This window comes from Dysidea avara, chromosome 15, assembly GCF_963678975.1.
Source record: "Dysidea avara chromosome 15, odDysAvar1.4, whole genome shotgun sequence".
In the NCBI taxonomy this organism is placed as follows: domain Eukaryota; kingdom Metazoa; phylum Porifera; class Demospongiae; order Dictyoceratida; family Dysideidae; genus Dysidea; species Dysidea avara.
In genome coordinates this window covers 8,517,293-8,538,447 of record NC_089286.1, presented here as the reverse complement: position 1 = coordinate 8,538,447, position 21,155 = coordinate 8,517,293, and the positions used below count along the sequence as shown (strand labels likewise).

At 38.2% G+C, this 21,155-nt stretch overlaps 2 protein-coding genes across 2 annotated transcripts in view; one reads left to right on the top strand and one right to left on the bottom strand.

The window, feature by feature from the left end:
- Positions 1–14: 14 nt before the first annotated feature.
- Positions 15–5,322, bottom strand: LOC136246133 (RWD domain-containing protein 4-like). Its single transcript, XM_066037590.1, has 8 exons — positions 5,157–5,322; positions 5,011–5,091; positions 2,780–2,889; positions 2,505–2,550; positions 2,342–2,461; positions 291–369; positions 191–243; positions 15–134 (listed from the first exon to the last, which is right to left on the bottom strand). Exons 1-8 carry the CDS (start codon positions 5,187–5,189, stop codon positions 102–104), a joined length of 555 nt encoding a protein of 184 aa, XP_065893662.1. The 5' UTR covers positions 5,190–5,322; the 3' UTR covers positions 15–101.
- Positions 5,308–21,155, top strand: part of LOC136246128 (N-alpha-acetyltransferase 25, NatB auxiliary subunit-like) — an 89,255-nt gene continuing 73,407 nt past the window's right edge. Inside the window, exons 1-9 of the mRNA XM_066037585.1 lie at positions 5,308–5,419; positions 5,535–5,759; positions 6,945–7,138; positions 7,457–7,634; positions 9,273–9,384; positions 9,591–9,817; positions 11,353–11,468; positions 11,773–11,850; positions 12,951–13,086. Of these exons, the coding sequence (XP_065893657.1) occupies positions 5,365–5,419; positions 5,535–5,759; positions 6,945–7,138; positions 7,457–7,634; positions 9,273–9,384; positions 9,591–9,817; positions 11,353–11,468; positions 11,773–11,850; positions 12,951–13,086 (1,321 nt within the window). The 5' untranslated portion in view covers positions 5,308–5,364. The remainder of the gene's footprint in view (positions 5,420–5,534; positions 5,760–6,944; positions 7,139–7,456; positions 7,635–9,272; positions 9,385–9,590; positions 9,818–11,352; positions 11,469–11,772; positions 11,851–12,950; positions 13,087–21,155) is intronic.

Below are 21,155 nucleotides of genomic sequence, written 5' to 3'. Positions count from 1 at the left end.
TTAAATTTCGTAACTATGGTAACGCCATTGTTTGTTATAATAATATATGTTCACTCATTTTTGAAATACAAAAAGAAATTGCATATACTGAAGCTCTGTATTCATGTAGGATTAGCTGGCCCAGTCTTAGACAACTGTAAAACAGACAAAGTGCTACAGTTTATGAATACTACTAGGGTTTCACACTTACATGTTTGACAACATCCACCCAGTCCCATCCTCGAGGTAGTTCTCCTTTATTATCTGATTACAAGACAACAAATTAGACTTACATATCATAACGTACTGACTTAGCCTGTCTGCTAGTTTTCTTTTAGCTTGCTTGCTCAAATGTTCCTTCTTTTGCTTTGGCTCTTTATCCTCAGTGACCTAAGTACAGACTCATGGTACATGAATATCTTTCAAAGCAATTGTATACAGTGGAACCTGTTAATCAGGACACTTAAAAATGAGGAAACTGGACACTTAGGTAAGGTCCCAAAGCATCTCTTATAACAAGAGTTCATAATATATATACTGAGGAGAGTATCCTACTCTCATATACCCCTGTAGAAGGGCATATCATGAAGTTATGATATAATGACAAGATGTTGTGGTTTGTGACGTATGAGCAGTCATAAAGGTTCAAGAATTGTTAGGATAGTTCAACACTCACGACGCTCAGGATAGCTGTATTTGCAAATGGAATGCCTAAGAAGTGGTCTGAACCCATGAAGGAAGTTCAAACAATGATTGTACTTCGGTGAGAAATGCTTAAGAGCTGGAGTTAATTTGGTTGCTAGCAACATTGTTAGGCATGCATTCAATCGATATCATGCTCAACTAATGACATCATTAATTTTACAAAGAAAAACGGGCGAACTCAGAAGTGCTACATCATAACTTCACAACACACCCTTACAGGGGTATATGAGAGTAGGATACTCTCTTCAGTATATATTATATAGCTATACAACGGCCACGAGTGCTCTGCCAGATATAAACGCACGAGCCTGAGGGCCGTTAGGCCCGAAGGCAAGTGCGTTTATACAGGCAGAGCACGAGTGCACGTTGTATAACTGTTATGTACCACTCACCTAATAGGTGGGGAGAGTCTCACAAGACAGCTGTAACACTTATAAAGGCCAGGTTTCTAACATCGATTGTGGGTAACCAAGCCGGACGTTGCGATGACGTTCCCCCTGCAGTAGTGCAGCCACCTGAGATATTGAAAGCTAGTACGCTATGGGTTATATCACTAACCTGCATTCGCTGTTCGACTCTCATTATGTAGTGCTCAACATGCCAGCGTGATCACTCAATCGCCATATAGACTAAGCGCCAGACTAATCGCCATAGTGATTCCCTCGAGCGAAAAAAAGTAGCTAAATAGACGTTTTAAGTAAACAAAACCCAACTACTAAACGATACTAGTCTAATTCTTACTATTCACACTGGCTAAACTCGAATCTGGTGGCATGACAAAACTGGTTACCACAATCGAACGTAAAGGTTAGTATTATTTAGAATGTATTTGTTTTATTGAGTCATTGTCGAAGTGGACTACAGTTTAATCTGGACTAAGATGGCACCAGACTAGTAAGGTGTATAAGTACGTTTATATATATGTAGACTAGAGTTGTGGCCACCCGTGTTGGCTTTTTCGATCGCCATTGGCTGCTTGTAAACATTATACGTATTGGTGATGTTATGGCCCACAATCGACCTTTACATGTCAGGCTATAAAAGAATTCGAGTGATCTGTGAAGTGTTCTTCCACCTATTAGGTGAGGTGTCGTAGTGGTCTTCGCCACCGGCACTTGTGCTATGCTGCATAAAACCGCAGCCAGTGCAATATCTGTATATTGCACTGCGGTCGGTGCATTATAACTTATAATGCACTCGTTGTGGTCTAAAAAACCGCAACCAGTGCGTTATAAGTTATAATGCACTCGCTGCGGTCTGCAGCAGTGCAATATACAAATTATGGCACTGGCGGTGCCTTTGAACTGCCCACGCAGAGTGGTACATATATATATATATATATGTATATTATGAACTGTTGCTTATAATTAGTGACCTGAGGACACCTTGATAATCAGGACACTTTCGGTCAATTCCAAGGTGTCACAGGTTGCACTGTATATATGCTACAGACTAACAGGGTTCTGCCCAGGAATTCCTGAGTGGTGGCCTAAAGTTAGCCTGAACTAATATGCTGTGTATTATATTAGGGTATATTACATATGCAACAGTGATAATTGTACTGGTCAGGGTTAAGAGGGTACTGGTCGGATTTTAGAGGTACAGGTTGCTTTGAACCACTGCCGAACAGTGTGGGCAGAACCCTGGACTAACTTACTGTGTTTGAAGCTTGAGCTACTGCCACTGGTCGCTCTTCAGGAATGATTAAATCCTCTATGTTATCTCTACACCATTCAATGATGGAATAAGTTGCAGCAGAGTCCAGTAACTCCTCAGCCTATAAGGTGGGTATGGTAAGTTAAAGCAGCTATGCTACTTACCTGCTCTTGTAGTGAGGTTAGGATTTCTGCTTTATTTTCTGATGAACTAAATAGGATGCACAAAAAATAAACCCTTTAATTTTAAAATGTACTGTAAATGTTTAATCTAACCATACCGTCCCGAATTATGGCCTAGGCATTTATTTCATTCAAGCAATTTTTTACTCCAGCTATCAGCATTTATGTATTCACAAATCAAGTTCATATCTAGGCAACTAAATGGGACCAGCTGTAATTCAAGGCAATATGGTACAGCTATTGTGTTCACTACTTACAGATGATTGTTAAAGAAGTTATCTAATGAGAAAGTAGGGAGAACTGATGGGTACTGGTCACTCCATGATACTTGCAGTAAACAGGCCTTGGGCTCTCCAGCATTGCCAAACTAGAAAAGATACAGTAACACAAGTTATAGATAAAGCACCACCGCGTGTGTGTACAAAAAATACAGTACAAGGGATTGTGTTGAGATGCTATTACAGCATGAGACGAAGCCGAGTGCTGTATTTGCCTCAAGACGCCCTCGAGTGCTATATTTTTAAGCATATATAGGTGGTGCTTCAAGTGTTTTATTGTACTTCCTGATAGTCTTGCTTGGTGTGATTTTCTTGAGCACTCGCATCGCTTCAATTTTCAGTGATCAGGCTATTAGTAAGTTGTCATAATCTATTTGTAGTGGTAGAATGAACTGGTAGGATTAGTTTGGTTAGTACTAGCGTTCGACAGTGTCACGCACGTGATTCTCTATGGATCAGACTATCAGTAAGTGTTCATGTAATCTATTTGCAGTCATAGAACCGACTGGTAGGATTAATCTGGCTAGTTTATGCACCTGCTTTCTGAGTGGGGTTGTTTTTGTAACAACTGTTCTGCATAACTATACTGTACTTGCCCAAATATCCACATAACTGCACTGTACGACCCATACAGTACAGTTATATAGCTAATTGGTGCAATGAAGAAAAGGCCTACTTTATTCTGCGGACTGGACTGATGGACTGGACTGACGGACTGGACTAGACTCGACTTGCAGATTGAGCTGGAAACCGACTTTCTACAAGTAAACTATCTCTCACAATGCTGGAGAGACGCCTATCTTTGAGTTATGCTTACGACTGCTTATCAGTTCTCTTGTTGATGAAACATGGCAAAAATACCTTGTGTACTAATTAATTAAAACTGCATAGGTATACACTCACCATAGCTAGCACAATAGGCTATCTGTCATAGAGGGCAAGCACGGGTCATATCAAGTAGCTTGTTAAGTTCAAGTTACTTGAGTTAGGCGCGAACATTGTACCAATATGTTTGAATACAGCAGACGAGAATCATGTGAACAGTCACGCTTTAATCGAGGTGGCCTACAGGGCTTTAGGAAAAACAGACCACTCAAGCATGGGTGGTCTGTAACATATAGTTTGAATGTTGTCACCGATCTAGGCATGCAGTGAATGCCTTAGCTACTATACCATCATGTGGAAGGACTATAGACTATAGGGACGAATCCAAGAGAGAATGGCCCACACTTGTTGATGTGATTCTCGTCTGCTGCATTCAAACATATTGGTACAATGTTCGTTGAACTTAACGAGCTACTTGATATGGCCCACGATTGCCCTGTTGTGCTATAGCTACGGTGAGTGTATACCTATACAGTCCAGCAATTGGGGCCGTCTTCTAATTAACTCATAGAGCATGAGTTATTTTTGCCATGTTTCATCAACAAGAGAACTGAGATTATCAGCAGTCGTACGCATAGCTCAAAGATAGGCATCTCTTCGGCATTGCAAGAGCTAGTTTACTTCTAGAAAGTTGGTTTTCAGCTCAACCTGCATGTCGAGTCCAGTCCGTGAGTCCAGTCCGCGGAATAAAGTAGGCCATAAAGAAAATACAGTATGCAGCAGCACTTTGATCTTCCCATGTAAAATACAATAACACAAATATAAAGCACACACATACCAGCAAATTTTAAAGGCATAGCATAGTGACAATTCTTTTAACCAACTGGATGAAAGGTATGAACAAATGGAAATGGCCTGTATTTTTAAATTATCACCATGCATACTGGGATTTGTGTAAATAGCTTTGAAAATCAAGACTTGGCTACATGACAATTTATCTTATATTGACATTGAAGTGTTAGCCACTTGAACTTTCTCGTTGAAAGTTAAACAGCTGATGTGCTGCATTGTTTCAAGTTGTGAGTATAATTGTAGTAGAGTGTGTGCTTATCCTAGCCGTTTGCTGTAGTTGCATGTTTGTAACATTTATTAGTTGTGCAGGACTTGATTTGATTATTATTTATCCACAAGCTATTTGGCAAAAAGCCATTCTTCCATAGCTGAGCAAACATTATAAAACATAACAAGACAAATACGCAGCTACGAAAAACAAAAATGATTACAAAACAACTTATATCACACTACTGATGAACTGGCCGAATCTGCATTTTCACAAAATGAAATGTATTGGTGCTTGCCATGCAGTTTATTAACCACATACTTACCCTGTAACTAAAACTGGTTTCACTCAACGCCTTAAACGCATCGTCATCTTCATAAATTGACTGTAGTACTTCTCGTTCTTCCTACCGACACCATACACATACGCGAAAATAATAGAATACATTACAAATTTCGCAACTTTCGTTACCTCTTGTAAATCAGCACAGGATTGGCTTGCCATCCGCTATCTCATTATAGACTGTTTTATTACACAACCAAACAAAAGGCTGCTATTTTTATATAAGCAAAATAAATGCTGTAATCGGAATATTAAGTAATTACAATTTCTTGGTAATTTGAAATACGGATGTTCAGGTGATATTTATCATTTGCCACGTGCAGGAAACTGGAGTGAAATGGCGGCGTCTAGTCAGCAGGGCGTTACAGAGAGAAGACTGAGGCCTATATACGGTGCGTTACTTCTATAATTCACTAATGGCGAGCGCAACCTTCTGGTTTATTAGCTGATTCATTTTAAAGCCCACCAAGGGCTTGCATTATCGTTGTTACATTCTTGTCTTTCCAGAGGCTATTGATAACATGCAGTACAAAAAAGCAGTGCAGTTATGTGATAAGGTACTAAAGAAGCAGTCAGAGTTACAGAGTGGCAGAGCCTTGAAGGCACTAGCATTGAGCAGACTGCAGAAAATGGATGAGGCCCTAGTGTTGGTTGAACAGCTGGTTACTGAGCAACCATCAGATGAAGGTACACTACAAGCAATGACAATGTACTTCAGAGAGAGTGGACAAAGTAAGCTGCATAATGTGTGGTGGTATGTATATGTGTCACTACAACACAAAACAGAGCATTACGTACATACACACATGCGCACACACTCTCACATAGAGTTTGTTGGATGTGACAATGCATGCACATTTTCACTTGATAACTGTAGTTGTACTGCACTTAATATTCATATTCTCTTGTTCTGTGTTTGTATAATAGTGTTGGGGTCACAGTTATTAAGTGTATGTACTATTGACACTGCTATGGTGGCACTGGTGGCACTTTAGCTGATCGGTCACATTTTAAGGGCTGCTTGCTGTCAGGCATGTTTCTTAATGTTTGCTAATGGGTGATTGTGGCTGATGACAAGTTGAAAGAATATATAAGCATTGTTTTTGTAAGGCCGGGTCTCAAGTAATTTGTAAAGATGTGTATACTTAGTGTAAATGTGGTTTGATGCGTATTCATGATGTTATCTGCCAATTTTTGCATTGTGTATGTAATTAGGTATATTACATATCATTATGATAGTACTGATAGTAGAGATTTTGTCTAAAAGTGTATCAATTAAAAGCTACCCTCATCTTTTCAGCAGTAGCGTAACCCTGATTGCTTTCAGCGTAACCTAAACCTTCCAACAAGTTTAAATTTATATTTAACTGAATTATCCATAATTTCTGTATTGGATTGATTACTGAGACTTTGTAATGGCTGAAAATAAAGCGGAAGAGACAGTTTGTTTTTCACACGTTCAGTTGCACAAATAATTTTTATGTGTCTGGCGGGCTCACCAGTATGTATTATGTTATGAAAAAGTGAACAAACAAGTGTAAGGAGGATCTTAGAAATAAAATAAAGAGGTGCAGATATACAAGTGGACATCTAATAACCTTCTCTTAGTCATGATTTAATTATTGACAGGCATAAAGAATTAAATGTCCACTAGTATAGCTGCTGGTGTAGGTGACCTCCCTTGTTTCATTTCTTTTTTTTACTATGATTCCAGAATTTCTCTTATAATTACAATATATAATTACAGTAGACGTGTACATGTTATATGTGTATTTCAGCACTCTCCGTAACAATGGTATTACTAGATTCCAAATCATTGCCTTCGCTTTTTCTCACAAAGTAACAAAAAATAAGTAAATTAAGAGAACACCATGTATGTCTACATAGGCACATATGTTTGTGTGTGTGTGTGTGTAGCAAAGAGGATTCCAGCGATGTATGAAGCTGCTGTCAAGAAAAGACCAAAGAACGATGAGATACTGTCTCACCTGTTCATGGCCTACGTCAGGACGGAAGACTACAAGAAACAACAACAAATTGCTCTAGCCTTGTATAAGGTTACCCCAAGCAATCCCTACTACTCCTGGGCAGTAATGAGCATCGTGATGCAGGTAAATGATTGGATAAAATTACTATATCATGATTTTAAAATCTCTAAAATCACATCAACAGATTTAATATTTTTTAATCACACTTGTTATTTAATGTTTAGAGATTTATAATTCTCTCAGTATTAAAATTAAAATATGTTTGATGATTGTTTTACTTGAAATTGTACAAACTTGTGTGACTACCTAGTGATGTCATTTGACATCATAGCAAATATGTCTGGACTAGAAGTGTTTCATGTGGACCAATAATATTCTAGAACTTGCAAGTGCACCAATTTTAATTTCTCTGATTAATCAGGTAATTCTCTTTGTTCTCAGGCTGAACAGGACCCCACTAAGGCGAAGGCTTTTTACCTCCCTTTAGCTGAAAGGATGTTAGAGAAATTTGTCAAAGAAAAGAAGCTGAATGCTGTAGCAGAGATGCGTCTCTATGTCATGGTTCTGGAGATGCTTGGTAAAACGGAAAGTGTCGTTCAACTATTGGAGAGTCCACTAGGTAACTTCTGTGTGTGTTGTACAAGTGTGCCTGGGGCAGTGGTAGACAATTAGCAATTGACTCATTGTCTTATAGGGATTGATTGGAGATGAGGTTGTAGAAGTGAAACCTCATTAACAAGGGACCAAATGATGTAGCCTATGTGGCCTTTATTAATGAGTTAACGTTATCAATGTATGGTACTACTAGATTTAGCTGTTATAACAAGGTGGTCTTAATAAAGAGGTGGCTGCCAGCTGAGTGAGGTTTTACTACATCATAATTATTGTCCACTAAACTATAGCAATAGAAAATGTTTGATACAGTCTGTACTTGAAATGTTGTCTGAATGCCTTCATGAGAGAAGTAATTATAAAATACTTTGGCTTCTTTTCAAAAACTTATTGTTACAATATACAAAGGAGTTTTTGTTTTTTTTAATCATTTGCAGAACACAGTTTCTACAACAATATTTAACTCTTCAAATAGAAAGCTGACTTGTGCTAGGTCAGACGAATGCTGTCTACTGAAAACTTCAAGTTATCGTCCTGTGTAATAGAAATACAAAACAAATAGATAAGATCTCTTTCCGTGCCTGGCCAACAACTTCACTTTCTTTAATAATACTGCCACAACCATGCCCACGGCAAGTCAATCGTGAATACCCATCCGCAAAACAAACTCCTCCCAGTGGAGTGGTCTGTATTTTTTATAAACATAATAACTCCTAGTGACTGTCTCAATTTCGATTACATGTGGTTGCCATTTAAACATGCACTAACGAAATTATTTTTAGTAGTGCTATGCACAGTGGTTGAATATTCGAAAATATAACCTTCAAATTTTATTTTACCTTCTGCTATTCAAAAATTTCTCTTTCAAAATTAACTGATTATATGGTAGTTGGTTGACCCAACTGTCCTGATGTGTATAGTAAGAATTTAAAAGGTTTTGCAAGGTTTCTGTTACTATCCCATTCTATGGATATGGGAGTTAATATTGCAAGTTATGGTGGTATAATAAAGAAGCCATCTGTAGGGATGTTTGCAAGTCATCATTCTAATTTTTTTTTCAGAGCTTGAGAATACATTTCCACTGTATGTTGTATAATAGTTGAACTTAGTGATTGAAAAGTCCCACAGCAAAATATTTTACGCGCATAGCTCCAGTCTACCCAGCTGTGTAACAGGAACCTGATGTCAGCTGGAGAAGCAAATGTCAACTGTTCAGGTGGTTGTTTGGGTGCCCACACCTTCACCAGTGAGATGAGGTACAGCCTCCTGTGGGGTACTAGTCCTGTTCCAGGAGGATTTTCCTGTGCTGACTTTATATAGCAGTACACAGGTGTTCCAGTGTTCCACTATATAAATGTGACAGCTGAACAGTTTGGTTTTGTGCACGGGTGTATGAGTGTAGTGTAGTTTATTAGCTACTCAGGGTCTCGCAGTAGAGTGGTACAATGTTTTGTTCAAAATTGTGGTAAAAAGAATGCTTATAATTTTAACAAAATGGCTTTGATTTTAGTAGCAAATTGACACTTTTATTGCTCTACTTTATTTTCTGGGGAACCTCTGCTACTTTGACTCTGGTAGCATTTCAACAGCAATGAATGAGGAATGTGTGCATGATCTTTCAATGTACTTCTCCCTCCCTGTATAGCCAAACTATACACTAACAGTTATGAGCTGGAGATGAAGGTATTGGAGTGTTGGATGAAGTTGAAGAGGTGGAGGGATGCAGCCAGGAAATACACCGATCTTATACTGCATAAGTATGTGTGCAGTTTTTTTTGTGTGTGTGTGTTTTTTTGTAGTGTATTGTTTGTAGTGTATGAGGTGTACTGTTTTAATATTGTGTTTGTTGTATAATCTATGCATTCGTGTGCATTCAAGACTTCAAATATTCTCTATCTCAATTGCGTACATCCTTAACTATACAAGCATTTTGGCTGTTGTATGTTTGTGCATTTTCTAACAGTCCAGACCGTTGGTCCTGCTATGGAGAATACATGTACTGTCAGATGCAACGATACTACACTGACGAAAATGATAAGTCTCCTATAACTGAAATCAAGGATTTTGTACGCCATGTCAGATCATTGGAGGAGGCAAAGAACAAAGGTTTCTTTCGAGCACCTTTTCTGGCTGAACTGGAGTTAATCAAGAGACTACGAGAAGCCAAACTTCAGCACCTTCTTGAGCTAGGTATGTTTTAATTGACTAGATCGTAGAATGTAGACATCAGCTGTCTGAATTTTCAACTTTCAGGTAAATATTGTGGCATCTTCATTATCTGAACACCTTATGCCAGCTTAGCCAACAGTGTACAGCATGTACAGAACATTCAATTACTTTAATAGAACATACACCTGTATGCTTACTCAAATAGAACTTTGACAATATACTCTAATGTAGCAGTCGTTATGTTGTGTGATTAAAGGTTTGATTGGATAAATGAAGTCTCCTTGTGCGTTACGGTGCTGCTATTCCCGGTTCCACTATTTAATACTAGTGCTACTTTAACCTAGCTTTTACTGAAGTGTATCGATTGTAGTTCTTGTATGAACCTGACAAGTGAATTTTGATTGACTGTCTTCAGTCTTCTCTTAACCCTTTCTTACCGAAGTTATTTCGTAAAACCGCAGAAAAACCTCAGGAATTGATACTTTATGGCTTGTGTGATCTTTGTGCGATACGTGAGGACCCCACCCATTAATTAACACGGAACGCTATATACCACATGAAAGCCCTCTTTCCCTTCTACCCAAACATTTAAAAACATTACAGGGAAACACAACTCATGCGCTTTGAAGTGAAGAAAGGTGCATTGTTATTCTTCACCATAGCAGCGAAAGATGGGCACCGCCATCTTGTTATAACCCCGGGTTGCATCATACTGTATATTTTTAGAATCCTCATCACGTGAAGAATATTTTTATTCTTAGTAGAACACACCATGATGCTCAGAGCGAAAGTTATCGAAATTTAAACAGGTACAATTGTTTTTGATGCATTTTTGTGTGTTTATAAGTGTTGATAGTTCCCCATACTCATTCTTATCGCTTCGCACTAAACTTTATTAGAACCGCCTGGGCCTACTCAACAAATTGGTGATTATTTCAAGTTCGTAGCCCTTAGGATGAAGGAGTTATGGGTCCATTTATAAAGGGCACCCGTAACACGTTTTCTGGCAATATATTAGCCATTCGGTAATAAAGGGTTAACTGCTCTAATAAAACACATGTGCATTACACAGTATGGTAGACCTTCAGTTGTTCGAACCCCAATGGTCTCATATAAAAGTGCTCGGATAAGTGAATTATTTGGATAATTGCAGCTCAGTCGTGTACTGTATATACTGCTATTGTCTTATCCAGGAAATTTAAGTATTTTGAAGCCCACTCCTGAGTGGTAGGGATAGGTTAAAATCAATATGCCATTGTTATCTGTGCGTAATCTGTAGTGACATGCAGTGTTTTGCTAAAGTTTCTTTTCTCCAAAGTGTTATACTGCCCAAGTTTCCTATCATACGGTATGGTATGGAGCTCCATTCAGTGAACATACAGCTCCACTTGAAATACTTAAATTGAACTTTTAATTTCAGATACAGATAAATAAGGGTCAGAGTAATGGATAGCATCCTTGCATGTATACTCACAGACAGACAGATACATGTATGTGTACAATCATACATATGTACTTCATGAATAGAGTGCCATGTGGGTGTGTATCGTTTTCAGAGGAGCCTCTTGTTCTGTTGATGGAGTACTTCAGGAGGTTCAGTCATAAGCCATGTTGCTATGATGATACACATGGCTTCATCTCTAAACTGTTAACCAGCGAGGACATAGACAAGGTGGGTGTGGTCAGTGTCAGCATCAAACATTTCTTGCATAGAGCTTATTGAATTACTCTAAAAGAAGGTTTACTTACTCTGATAGAATTCCCCTATTCACTGTTATTATTTGATCAATGGCTTCTCTGTATCGAGTTTCCTAAACACTCGTTTCTTAATGCTGTTTCTTATAATTTTGAGCCTTCAACTGTATGTGTGGTCTGATGTACTGTGTTTGTGAGATGGTGACCATAATGTAAAGAGAGAACAACAGTACACGTGTACAGTGTTGTGACTTGCTAGTAGCTGCTCTCTCATCTCTTAGTACATGAAATTTGTGGAGGAGACAGTGGCAGCTGAACAAGTTGACTATGACTGTACCGACCAAGAAATTTCACAGAATGTGAGTACCAATTACATACAGTACTTATGCCATGTGCATTGATTGATGTTAGATTTAGTTCGTTTTGCCAGTGCTCATAATATTGTTTGGTAGTGGCAGTAGTATCATTCACAAATACAATGCATGTGTTGTTAGTCTAACTAAAATCCCAGCTACCGCAATTGAAGCAAGCAATATAGATGACTTTAAGAAAAGAATTGTGGACTATTTTTGTATTATCCCAGCTATAGACTAAAATGTTGTATGCTTTGTGCTTATGTGTGTTTTCTTGTGTGTATCTGTGTTTTATCCCTAATGGAGGTCTACATAGTATCAATAATAAATAAACAAATGAATAAATTCTCTGAATTTTGCCAAAGGCTATGCCAACTGTCACTGTTTGTTTGTGTGTTTGTATACAAATGTGGTAAGATAGCAAATGTGGCAAGATATGGGACCAAAAATCATTGTAAATATTGTGTAACAACAGTTACAGTGGTTACATTGTTACACTAGTGCGACTACTACTTGTATCTCTGTTATGCTGTACCTGTTATACTATTAGTACCTATAAATACTTGTTTCACTTGTTACACTGTTTCACCTCTCAGGGGCGGATCCAGAGTTTGGAAAGAGGGGGGCACCTTTCTGAAAAAACAGTTGAGGACCAAAAAAAACTTGCTGAAAACCAGTTGAAGACCAAAAAAAAAAAAAAAAAAGTCACAACAATAATAGCTAGTTATCCTTACCAACTATATCACGTCTGTTATGTAAAATAAAATCCTATTTATAGCTTCATACGTAAGCTACACTGCCTCATGAACATTGTACATTGTGACTGCTTTATTAGAGTAATTGACTGCTCTATTAGAGTATCTCGATCTTGTATGCAATTTCTTGAAGGGGGGGGGGGGGGGGGGGGCATTTGCCCCAAATGCCCCATCCTGGATCCGCCACTGCCTCTTACACTAGTATATACTAGTACTATTATATATTTTATTTAATTCATGCATTTGTCTTTTTACCTATCGAGGATAACAGTTGTAACAAATGTTACCCTTATAATATAACACATTTTGGTCACGTATCTTGTCCTATATTATAATGTGTTTGTTTTGCAGGTATCAAAGCTGACGAAGCACCTTTACCTGGTGCAAATGCAGCGGTACCTCGGTAAATATGATAGCCTAAGTGTTCAGGATAAACTAGCGTTGATCAATAACCTTACTCAACGTCACAGTGCTGGACTCACATTTGGTATGTAGTGTGCACATATCTGTGTCCATACAACATGTATAAGAATGGAAAATAGTGTGTACGTACGTGCGTGTGTGTGTGTGTGCATGCGTGCGTGCGTGTGTGTGTGTGTGCATGTCATATGTGCATGTGAACATACTAGTGCATCTAACATGCTGTAAAATGTTTTGTTCATATGTATCAAATGGTAGACATATGGTGCTCCCTTAATACAGTTGTAATTGTATATGATTGAAGTAATAATTTAAATCATATGTAATACATGTGAACATAAACACAATCCATTCTGTATTATACTTGCTACTTCTGTGGGTTTAATTATCTTCCACGAAATACAGTGAACTTTCTTAACTGTACCGTGGCACAACCTCTCTAATGCAACAGTCACAATTTTGTACTGCTATTCTTTGCTATGCTGTAGATGTGAATGATTGATTTACTGATACAATATGCAATAGGATTAGTGTTGCAGACTGTGAATGTTGCTGTGTATAGCTCAGAATAGTATGCTACAATAGAGACATACTTCAATGAAGTATTTGTTTTTTTAATAAATGTCAAAGGTGGCGGCCTGGAAATGTCTGTAATGACTATGTCATTTCTAGTGGTTTCTTATTTGGCTGCACATTTTTCTTGAAGGTTGCACTCTTTTTTTTTTAGCTTTGCCATTTTTGTTTTACATTATAGGCCCTGCAAATGGCTTTGGAGCCTGCTCATCTTTTGTTTTGTCAGTGTATAATAATGTTGCATGCACTCCGATCTCTACACGAGGATACACACATGTATTATTAACACGATAAACAGCAGAGCAGTGAGTCAGTAAGGTAAGAACTGTGTATGTATGTGTTGCTTCTAGTTGTACTCACTGCTCCATGGACAAGATCACAAATGAGTAGTTATACAATATAATACCATGGGAACGTGAAGTGACTTGGCTACGATGAGATACTTTGGATGCTGTGTAACGAATTAACGGACTAATGAAACAGCAAGAACTTGATGTGTTAGTAGCCACATAGCTGTATTGCTGAGCAAAAATTCTTCAGCAACGAATCGCTTTACGAATAATTTAGTATGTGTTTCACTCTACGTGTACATTTAGTATGCGCTAAACTGATGACCGTGGCATGGTAAGTAATCTTGTTTCTCACACCATATGTGGTGACTATAGCAGAACATTACTTTTGGCCATGGAGGAAGTACATGTGTTAATTTTATAGTCTAAGAAGGGATTAGGTCAGTTAGGATGTTGCCACACAATTGTGTGTAGAGACAAGAGTAATAATTTGTATTTGTCTATATGTGTGCATGTATAGTCAAGTGTCTTCTTCTGAGACTCCAATTATAAACTGTTCAAAGTACAGCAATATGTATTTTCTTTATAATGTTCATGGTTGTATTGCCATACCAGCTCTTCATCCTGTGTAACATCAACCAGTATGGTATAGTACTGTTTAAGTAGAGATCGCCCCTAAAGTGATGTGAACCGCCTAAAATTCTGCCTTTAAAAATCTTCTAGAGGCATCTTATGTGACGAAAATCACCTTAATGGAATAATATTAGTCCATCTAACATCAAATACAGCATTTTAAACTTACAGGCGACCAGATATAGAAATTTTTTTTTAAATCACTGATGCTCGGATTTTCGTCTCCCTGCCTGCCTGCCTGCCTGCCTGCCTGCCTGCCTGCCTGCCTGCCTGCCTGCCTGCCTGCCTGCCTGCCTGCCTGCCTGCCTGCCTGCCTGCCTGCCTGCCTGCCTGCCTGCCTGCCTGCCTGCCTGCCTGCCTGCCTGCCTGCCTGCCTGCCTGCCTGCCTGCCTGCCTGCCTGCCTGCCTGCCTGCCTGCCTGCCTGCCTGACCACAGTTGCAAGACTAGAGCAGCGTTTACCCACCATTTCTCACCACAATAACAAACTGACAAATTTCTTACCATTTCTTACCCATGACCCATTCCTGCTGTGTCATCTCATTCTCCTTACTTCCATTCTGCCATCTTGGTTATCTGGGGAAGCAGGACTGTTGGGCCCCAGTATACCTCTGCTGAACTGCGCTTGGCAGAGGTTAACCTTGACCACTCTGTTTAATGTTTAGCTGTGTGTATATTCTGTATCTTTGTTGAGTTATCCTCTTGTGTTGTTGTCTTGTGTAGCACCGCTTGTTCTGGTATTCTGTTGTTTATGTCTGTCACATTCCCTGCTTTTCTCAATTCCATTTCTTTCCATTTGCAATCTGTGAAGTTCTCTGTGATGCCTACAGACTCTATCATCTGTGTCGTCCATTTGGATGATACACAAAAATAAGGAACACGCCAGTAAAACAGTCTAGTTATTGTTCGCGTCGTAAACGTATGTACCAGCCATATATGAAGCATCAGTAAATTATGCCGGTTATTGTTCGTGTTATGAACATGCATACCAGCCTTATATGGAACATCAGTAAATTTTGTCGGTTATTGTCTGTGTTATATGTAAGTTATCCATGTTTTCTTGTAATTGTCCATAAACAAGATACATGTACCACTGACTCGCTAGTGTGGGGCTTGCTCAAGCTTTCCCCAATGATTTTATAATGTACCATTATGTTTAGTTTTGTTTTTGTTTTATTTGCTGCATTTGCTACATGCATTTAAACAAAATGTATAATTTGTTATGTTCATATGCTGGTAGATATGTATGTAAAGTTATATTAATTGCCAGCTTTACTGGAATTGACCTGCTGTGTATAGAAATACATGTATAAGTATAATAATGATAAAACAATAACACACACAAATTTGCAGTCTAGTAGCAGCTATGTACATAATGTATAGTTTAGTTTGTAGTTCAGTTAGTGCAGTCCAGCAGCTCATTCTTTTGACACATTGTCTTAAAACACATAAATAATGGCCACGATGAGACATTGTTGTGTGAAGAAGTGAGCGTAGCAAAGAGTGCTAGCTCAATGGTGACTATACCATTAACTGTGTACATGGTAAATGTAAGCCAACCACTGCCTCCATGGTGAAACCAATCTTGTGCAAAAGAGACTGCTGTTTATCCAAGATGGGGAGGTTGCTGATATCCTTGTTCATCTGCTATATATAGTAAGGATAAGCAATAAACAACATAAGTTGAGCAATCTTGTTGATACCAACCATGCCAAGTATAATCTGTACTGTACCATAGGGTTCAGCTACATAAGCGCAATGACCATCTGGTAGGAGTAAATGTTTGTAGTTGCCCGATGCCACATCAAAGCTTATGACAAAGAACAAAGCAATCATAATTGTACCAAGAACATAAATCATGTAATATCTGAGGTAGAGCTTTCTGTCTTCTGGTGTCACCCTCCTCAACTTATTGCTACAACACATGGTGTTTACAGCTTGATGTAATATACATGTATCTAGCACTTCAACAGCTAACCCTGTCGCCTTAAAAGTAATGGTTATGGAATAGCAAAATACAAGTGAGTCAAGTGTAACTAGGTTTTGTGATGTTTACAAAGGTGTGGTGGCAGTGTTAGTACACAACAACAAATTTATATGCTATTAACAACTTTCCGGTGACCATTCGGAGCTCCTTAACCATCAAATGTATGAACGCACTCATTACCAACACCATTGCAGGACCAATCATTGCCAGTACAAGTTGGACTTCTTGCATTCGGTACTGCAAAAGCATGCTACTAGGCTTAGTACAAGATACGTAGCTCATTTTGTTGTTTGGCAATCACCATAGAAGTGTGGCCATCTGTTGGGGTAGTAATAATGAGACTATCGGTAGTGTAGACAATATTGTTCGATCCTCTTGGTGGTGCAGTTATCAACCAGGCAGTATTGTAGAGTAGTGACTTGTTGGAGGTCATCATCACCACTAGCTGGTATCAGAACAGTGAAGTGATGTTACCTTACTGACTGTAGTAAGGATAACAATGAAGAGTAGAGTAAGTCAAGCCATCAACCTTTCTTGTTCTCTGACTAAAACTGACAACACGAATAACAGTGATTGAGAGGTATACTGTATAACCAGCCCCAGGAGTGAATGGTGATCTTTCATACAATGTTCCTATAGTACCTGAAGTGCTAACATCATAAATTCTCTGATCTTACATGGGTATTTAAAATGTTGAAAATTGAGATGTTGTCGCTGGAATCTGTCAAATCTCACATGTCAACAATTTGCCACTATAATCCATGTAATAGTAACACTATTATCACATCTGTCATGACAGTGGCTTTTCTACTCTTCTCAACACTAGTTAACCTAATATGTTGTAAAACTGATTGCATCTTACTAAATATTACATCATCAAGCTAAAGTACATTTCATCACTGAAGTGTTACTGTAAATCAGGCAAGGTTAGTGCTTCAAGTGCAGTTAGAAATGATGCATCACATGATAGTCTTCTATATAAGGTATGGCTTGATAATATATTGGAACCAAATTACATCAAAGTAAAGAAGAAGTTTCTGAGAGCAATGCTTGCTACATGCATTATACACTTATAGTAGTAGGTATATGTGAATAACTGGATTAAAGTATAGTTGTAATTCCTGGAAACAATTTCCTGGAAATAATTCTGTAAAGGTACCATAGTACTCCTCCCATCTGGCCTTTTCTTCCTCTATTAGAATGTACTGTAGTATTGGGTAGCAGCTGATATAAAACAATTGCAATGGGCCACGTCCCCTTGAACAATCAGAACACCTCACAACACCTTTTGCTGAGGCTACACCCCTGTATGATAATATATACTAATACATTGTAGCAACCCCTCAGTCCAAGCTCTTGTAGAATAGACAGAATGCTGTGTTGTACATGCCACTGTAAAATTTGCATTGATTATGTAACAAGATGTAACTGACACAATCGAGAGCCCATTCTACCACTACGCTTGCTAAGTTTGTTTTTTTTTAGACCAAAATTTGAAGGCTAGTCGTGAACAGTTTAATGAATGCTCTCGTGTATATCCATCACGCTGTGTTTAGGTGTTTTAACAATAGAGCTGCTTTTTCCTAGCTAAGTGTGAGTGCTGTATATTCTGTAGTGCCAGTGTTGACGATATACATAACAAGTTGATGTTGTGCTACTTCTAAAAACCAGATTCCATCCAGCTAGCTAACTCATCTGGAATTAACCAACTGTGTATTATTATTTTATTGTTATAACAAATAGGGGTTTTGGTTGTGCAATAATACATTATTATTAGTACGTAATTTTCGTATTTTGTAATTCATGAAATTTTTGTAATTCTTTTAATTACATTGCTATGCAATGCTAAGGAAGCGTTTGTTAAACAAACCACTTTTACCAACGTATTACACACAGAAGTATCTTCTGAACTGTTTTATAGTTTGACTATCATGTTTTTTCCCCCACAAGTTCTCTCAACAAAACCTCAAAGTTGTTCTTTATTTTCGTTCGTGTATATAAGGGATACGCCCCCTTTCAGCTCAAAGGGATAGGCTATTCCTAGTAGTCTACGAGGCTTGCACCACCGTTTTTCAGTTGTTAAATGCCTGTACAACCCCGAAGGGAAGGTAATTCACAAAGTCTGAGGAGAGTCGCCACACCAGTATTTCAGACCGCCAAAAAGAAACCACCTCAAAGCAAAGTTTACCTGTGCAGAAGTTTAATACAGACTTCCTTTCGCTTTTACTTCTTAACGTAAAAGCTGCTTTACCATTATTTGATGATTTTGCTCATGTGGGTGTGTACGGACAAATATAGATAGGTACACATGCACGCACACACACACACACACACACTTTTATGAAAACAATTTCAGTGAACCAGGCGCGTGCTATAACACAGCACTGAAGATTAAATGGTTTTCTTTACACAACAGGATCACCTTGTTGTTATCTCTGGTTGAATTCCCCTGAACTCTGTGTAGAGATAAAGATACGGCATTTCAAAAAAGTTAATTACAATACTAAGTGACCATTGTTTGACCACTACCTTTAAGGGTGCTAGCGGGTTTTTGAAGCCATTCAAGGGACAACCCACGGCTGTTACATCATAATTGGCTACATTCCGTATGCTCAAAGTATCTGTGCTAGGCAGCTGTGTTTTGCGCCAAAGAAACTAGACTTGTTTCATTTGAAAACCATCACGAAAATGATCGTCTGGGTGACCAAGAGTGACAAGAGATTGAATTAGCCTGAAAGTAAGTGTTAGTTTTGAAGACACTGTTTGTAGCCAACACACGTTCTTCCTGTGTTTTCTTGAGTGATAGTGTATGCTGATAAGTTACATTTGTATTTGTACACCTGTTTTTAGGTAGTGACAATGTTCCAGCTGGATTAATCACCCATTGCAAGACACCGACTGCTATAGAAGGCCTATCGAAGAGCAGGCATGGCGACTCCACAAGCAACAGGAAGGTGTCCCAGTGCACAAAGAAAAGGAACAAGAGCTTTTCTTTTGTTCAGAACTTCATTTATAGCTTGTTATTTGATAAAGTTGGCATTTGTGGTTTATTGGAATTTGTTGTAATAACTGGTCGGAGTGCGCAAGTTCTACACTGCATTGTAAAAGGTAATGTTCTGGAACACACGATAGTCAGATCTCTACCAAACTTTTGATGGACCATCAGTGATGAATTTGCAAACTTTTAGCGCATGGAATTATAATTGTTGTTATCCAGCACGAAGTTACAAGGCCCAGAAATCTAAGTTTGCTTGTGGGCACTCGCTCTTTGTTTTATAACTCAAGAAAGAAGAAGTGCAAAGACAAATCCATACACTAAATTTCCACAAGTTTATTGAAGAATCTTCACAGCAAATTTGATGCCTGTGCAAGCAGCCAGTATCTCAGAATAAGAAAAATGTATGGATTAACTTTGAGGAACTATAGTGTGTGAATGAAACAAGGTACAATCTTATACTTTGTTCTCTGTATAGTAGAAAGTTAGGTCAATCTTTGAAGCAGTAGTTTAGATTCCTGAAACTTCCTTTTTTTCCTGTACCAAAGGTAAAAAGAACAGCATTTGTGCAGATTCAAAAACCCGCTACCACCCTTAAAGGGTTGGCTCTTGAATGACTTCAACAACTTTGCTAGTGCTTTTAAGTATTCTCAAAAGCATATACCTGCACAGATCTGTGAAGAAGACCAACTGTCATGTGATATGCTGTGGTATTCTACCGTACACCAATATCCTGAGCTAAGTTGAAAACAACTTTCTAATTACTCAATGTCATGTTTGTCATAAATGTGTTATGGATGCTCTTTTTTTATACTCTTATCATTACTGGTACAAGAGGTGATATGTTTCAGTTTAGTGTAATTCAGTAACAGCAGTTATTGTGAATAACAGAATTTCCAGTGAAGACACTGATTGACAATGCATGAATTAAGCATGTTTGCTAAACCATCTATACATCCAAGCACACATCATCAATAGCAGTACATTTACACACTACAGTGACTACATACATAGGAGAATTCTTTCTTCCCCTGGATTGTATTGTCTTCCTCCACATGGACATACACAGCTGTTTGTATTGACTCTGATTTCAGTACTGAGTGTGTACAAAGTTTTCCATAAAAACTTTTACTTGTTAGCATTGCTACAATATGATCAAGATCATTATAATATTCAATCTTTTGGGGCTAAAGCTAGTTTTTTAAACCTCTGGGAAACACAGTGAAAGTATGTGTTTTACTTTTGGGAATCGAGGAGCATCTTTACAAGTGCATGTTCAAGTATGTACCTTGTATGTATTCAGAAACATGATATTATATACTTTTTGTAAAGTGATAAATCACTATTTTCTTTATGGCATAGCTATGCTAGTCCAAAACAACTATCCTATAGCTAGTTTGATGACTAGGACTGAATGGTAGGGGAATTGCAGTGAAGCCACACTATAAGTACGTGGTATTTTGTATCCAATTCTTTTTAAAGGAATGCATACGTATGTTCATGAGGTACTGTAGCTTGACTATGGCTAACAACTACAAGCTTAATTTTCTTTACTGCTTGACGTCACTTTGTTAGGCCTGAAATGAAGCCTAATGTTTCTTATATTGTGAAATGTGTAGTTTGCAAACATTATGCTCTGTAACCCTTAAAGCCACACAAA

Coding starts and splice junctions, on each gene's coding strand:
- LOC136246133 (XM_066037590.1), bottom strand. CDS start 5,189: ATGGCAAGCCAATCCTGTGCTGATTTACAAGAG. Junction 2,890..5,010: donor AAACCAGTTTTAGTTACAGG/GTAAGTATGTGG, acceptor TATCTTTTCTAG/TTTGGCAATGCTGGAGAGCC. Junction 2,551..2,779: donor AACTTCTTTAACAATCATCT/GTAAGTAGTGAA, acceptor CATCCTATTTAG/TTCATCAGAAAATAAAGCAG.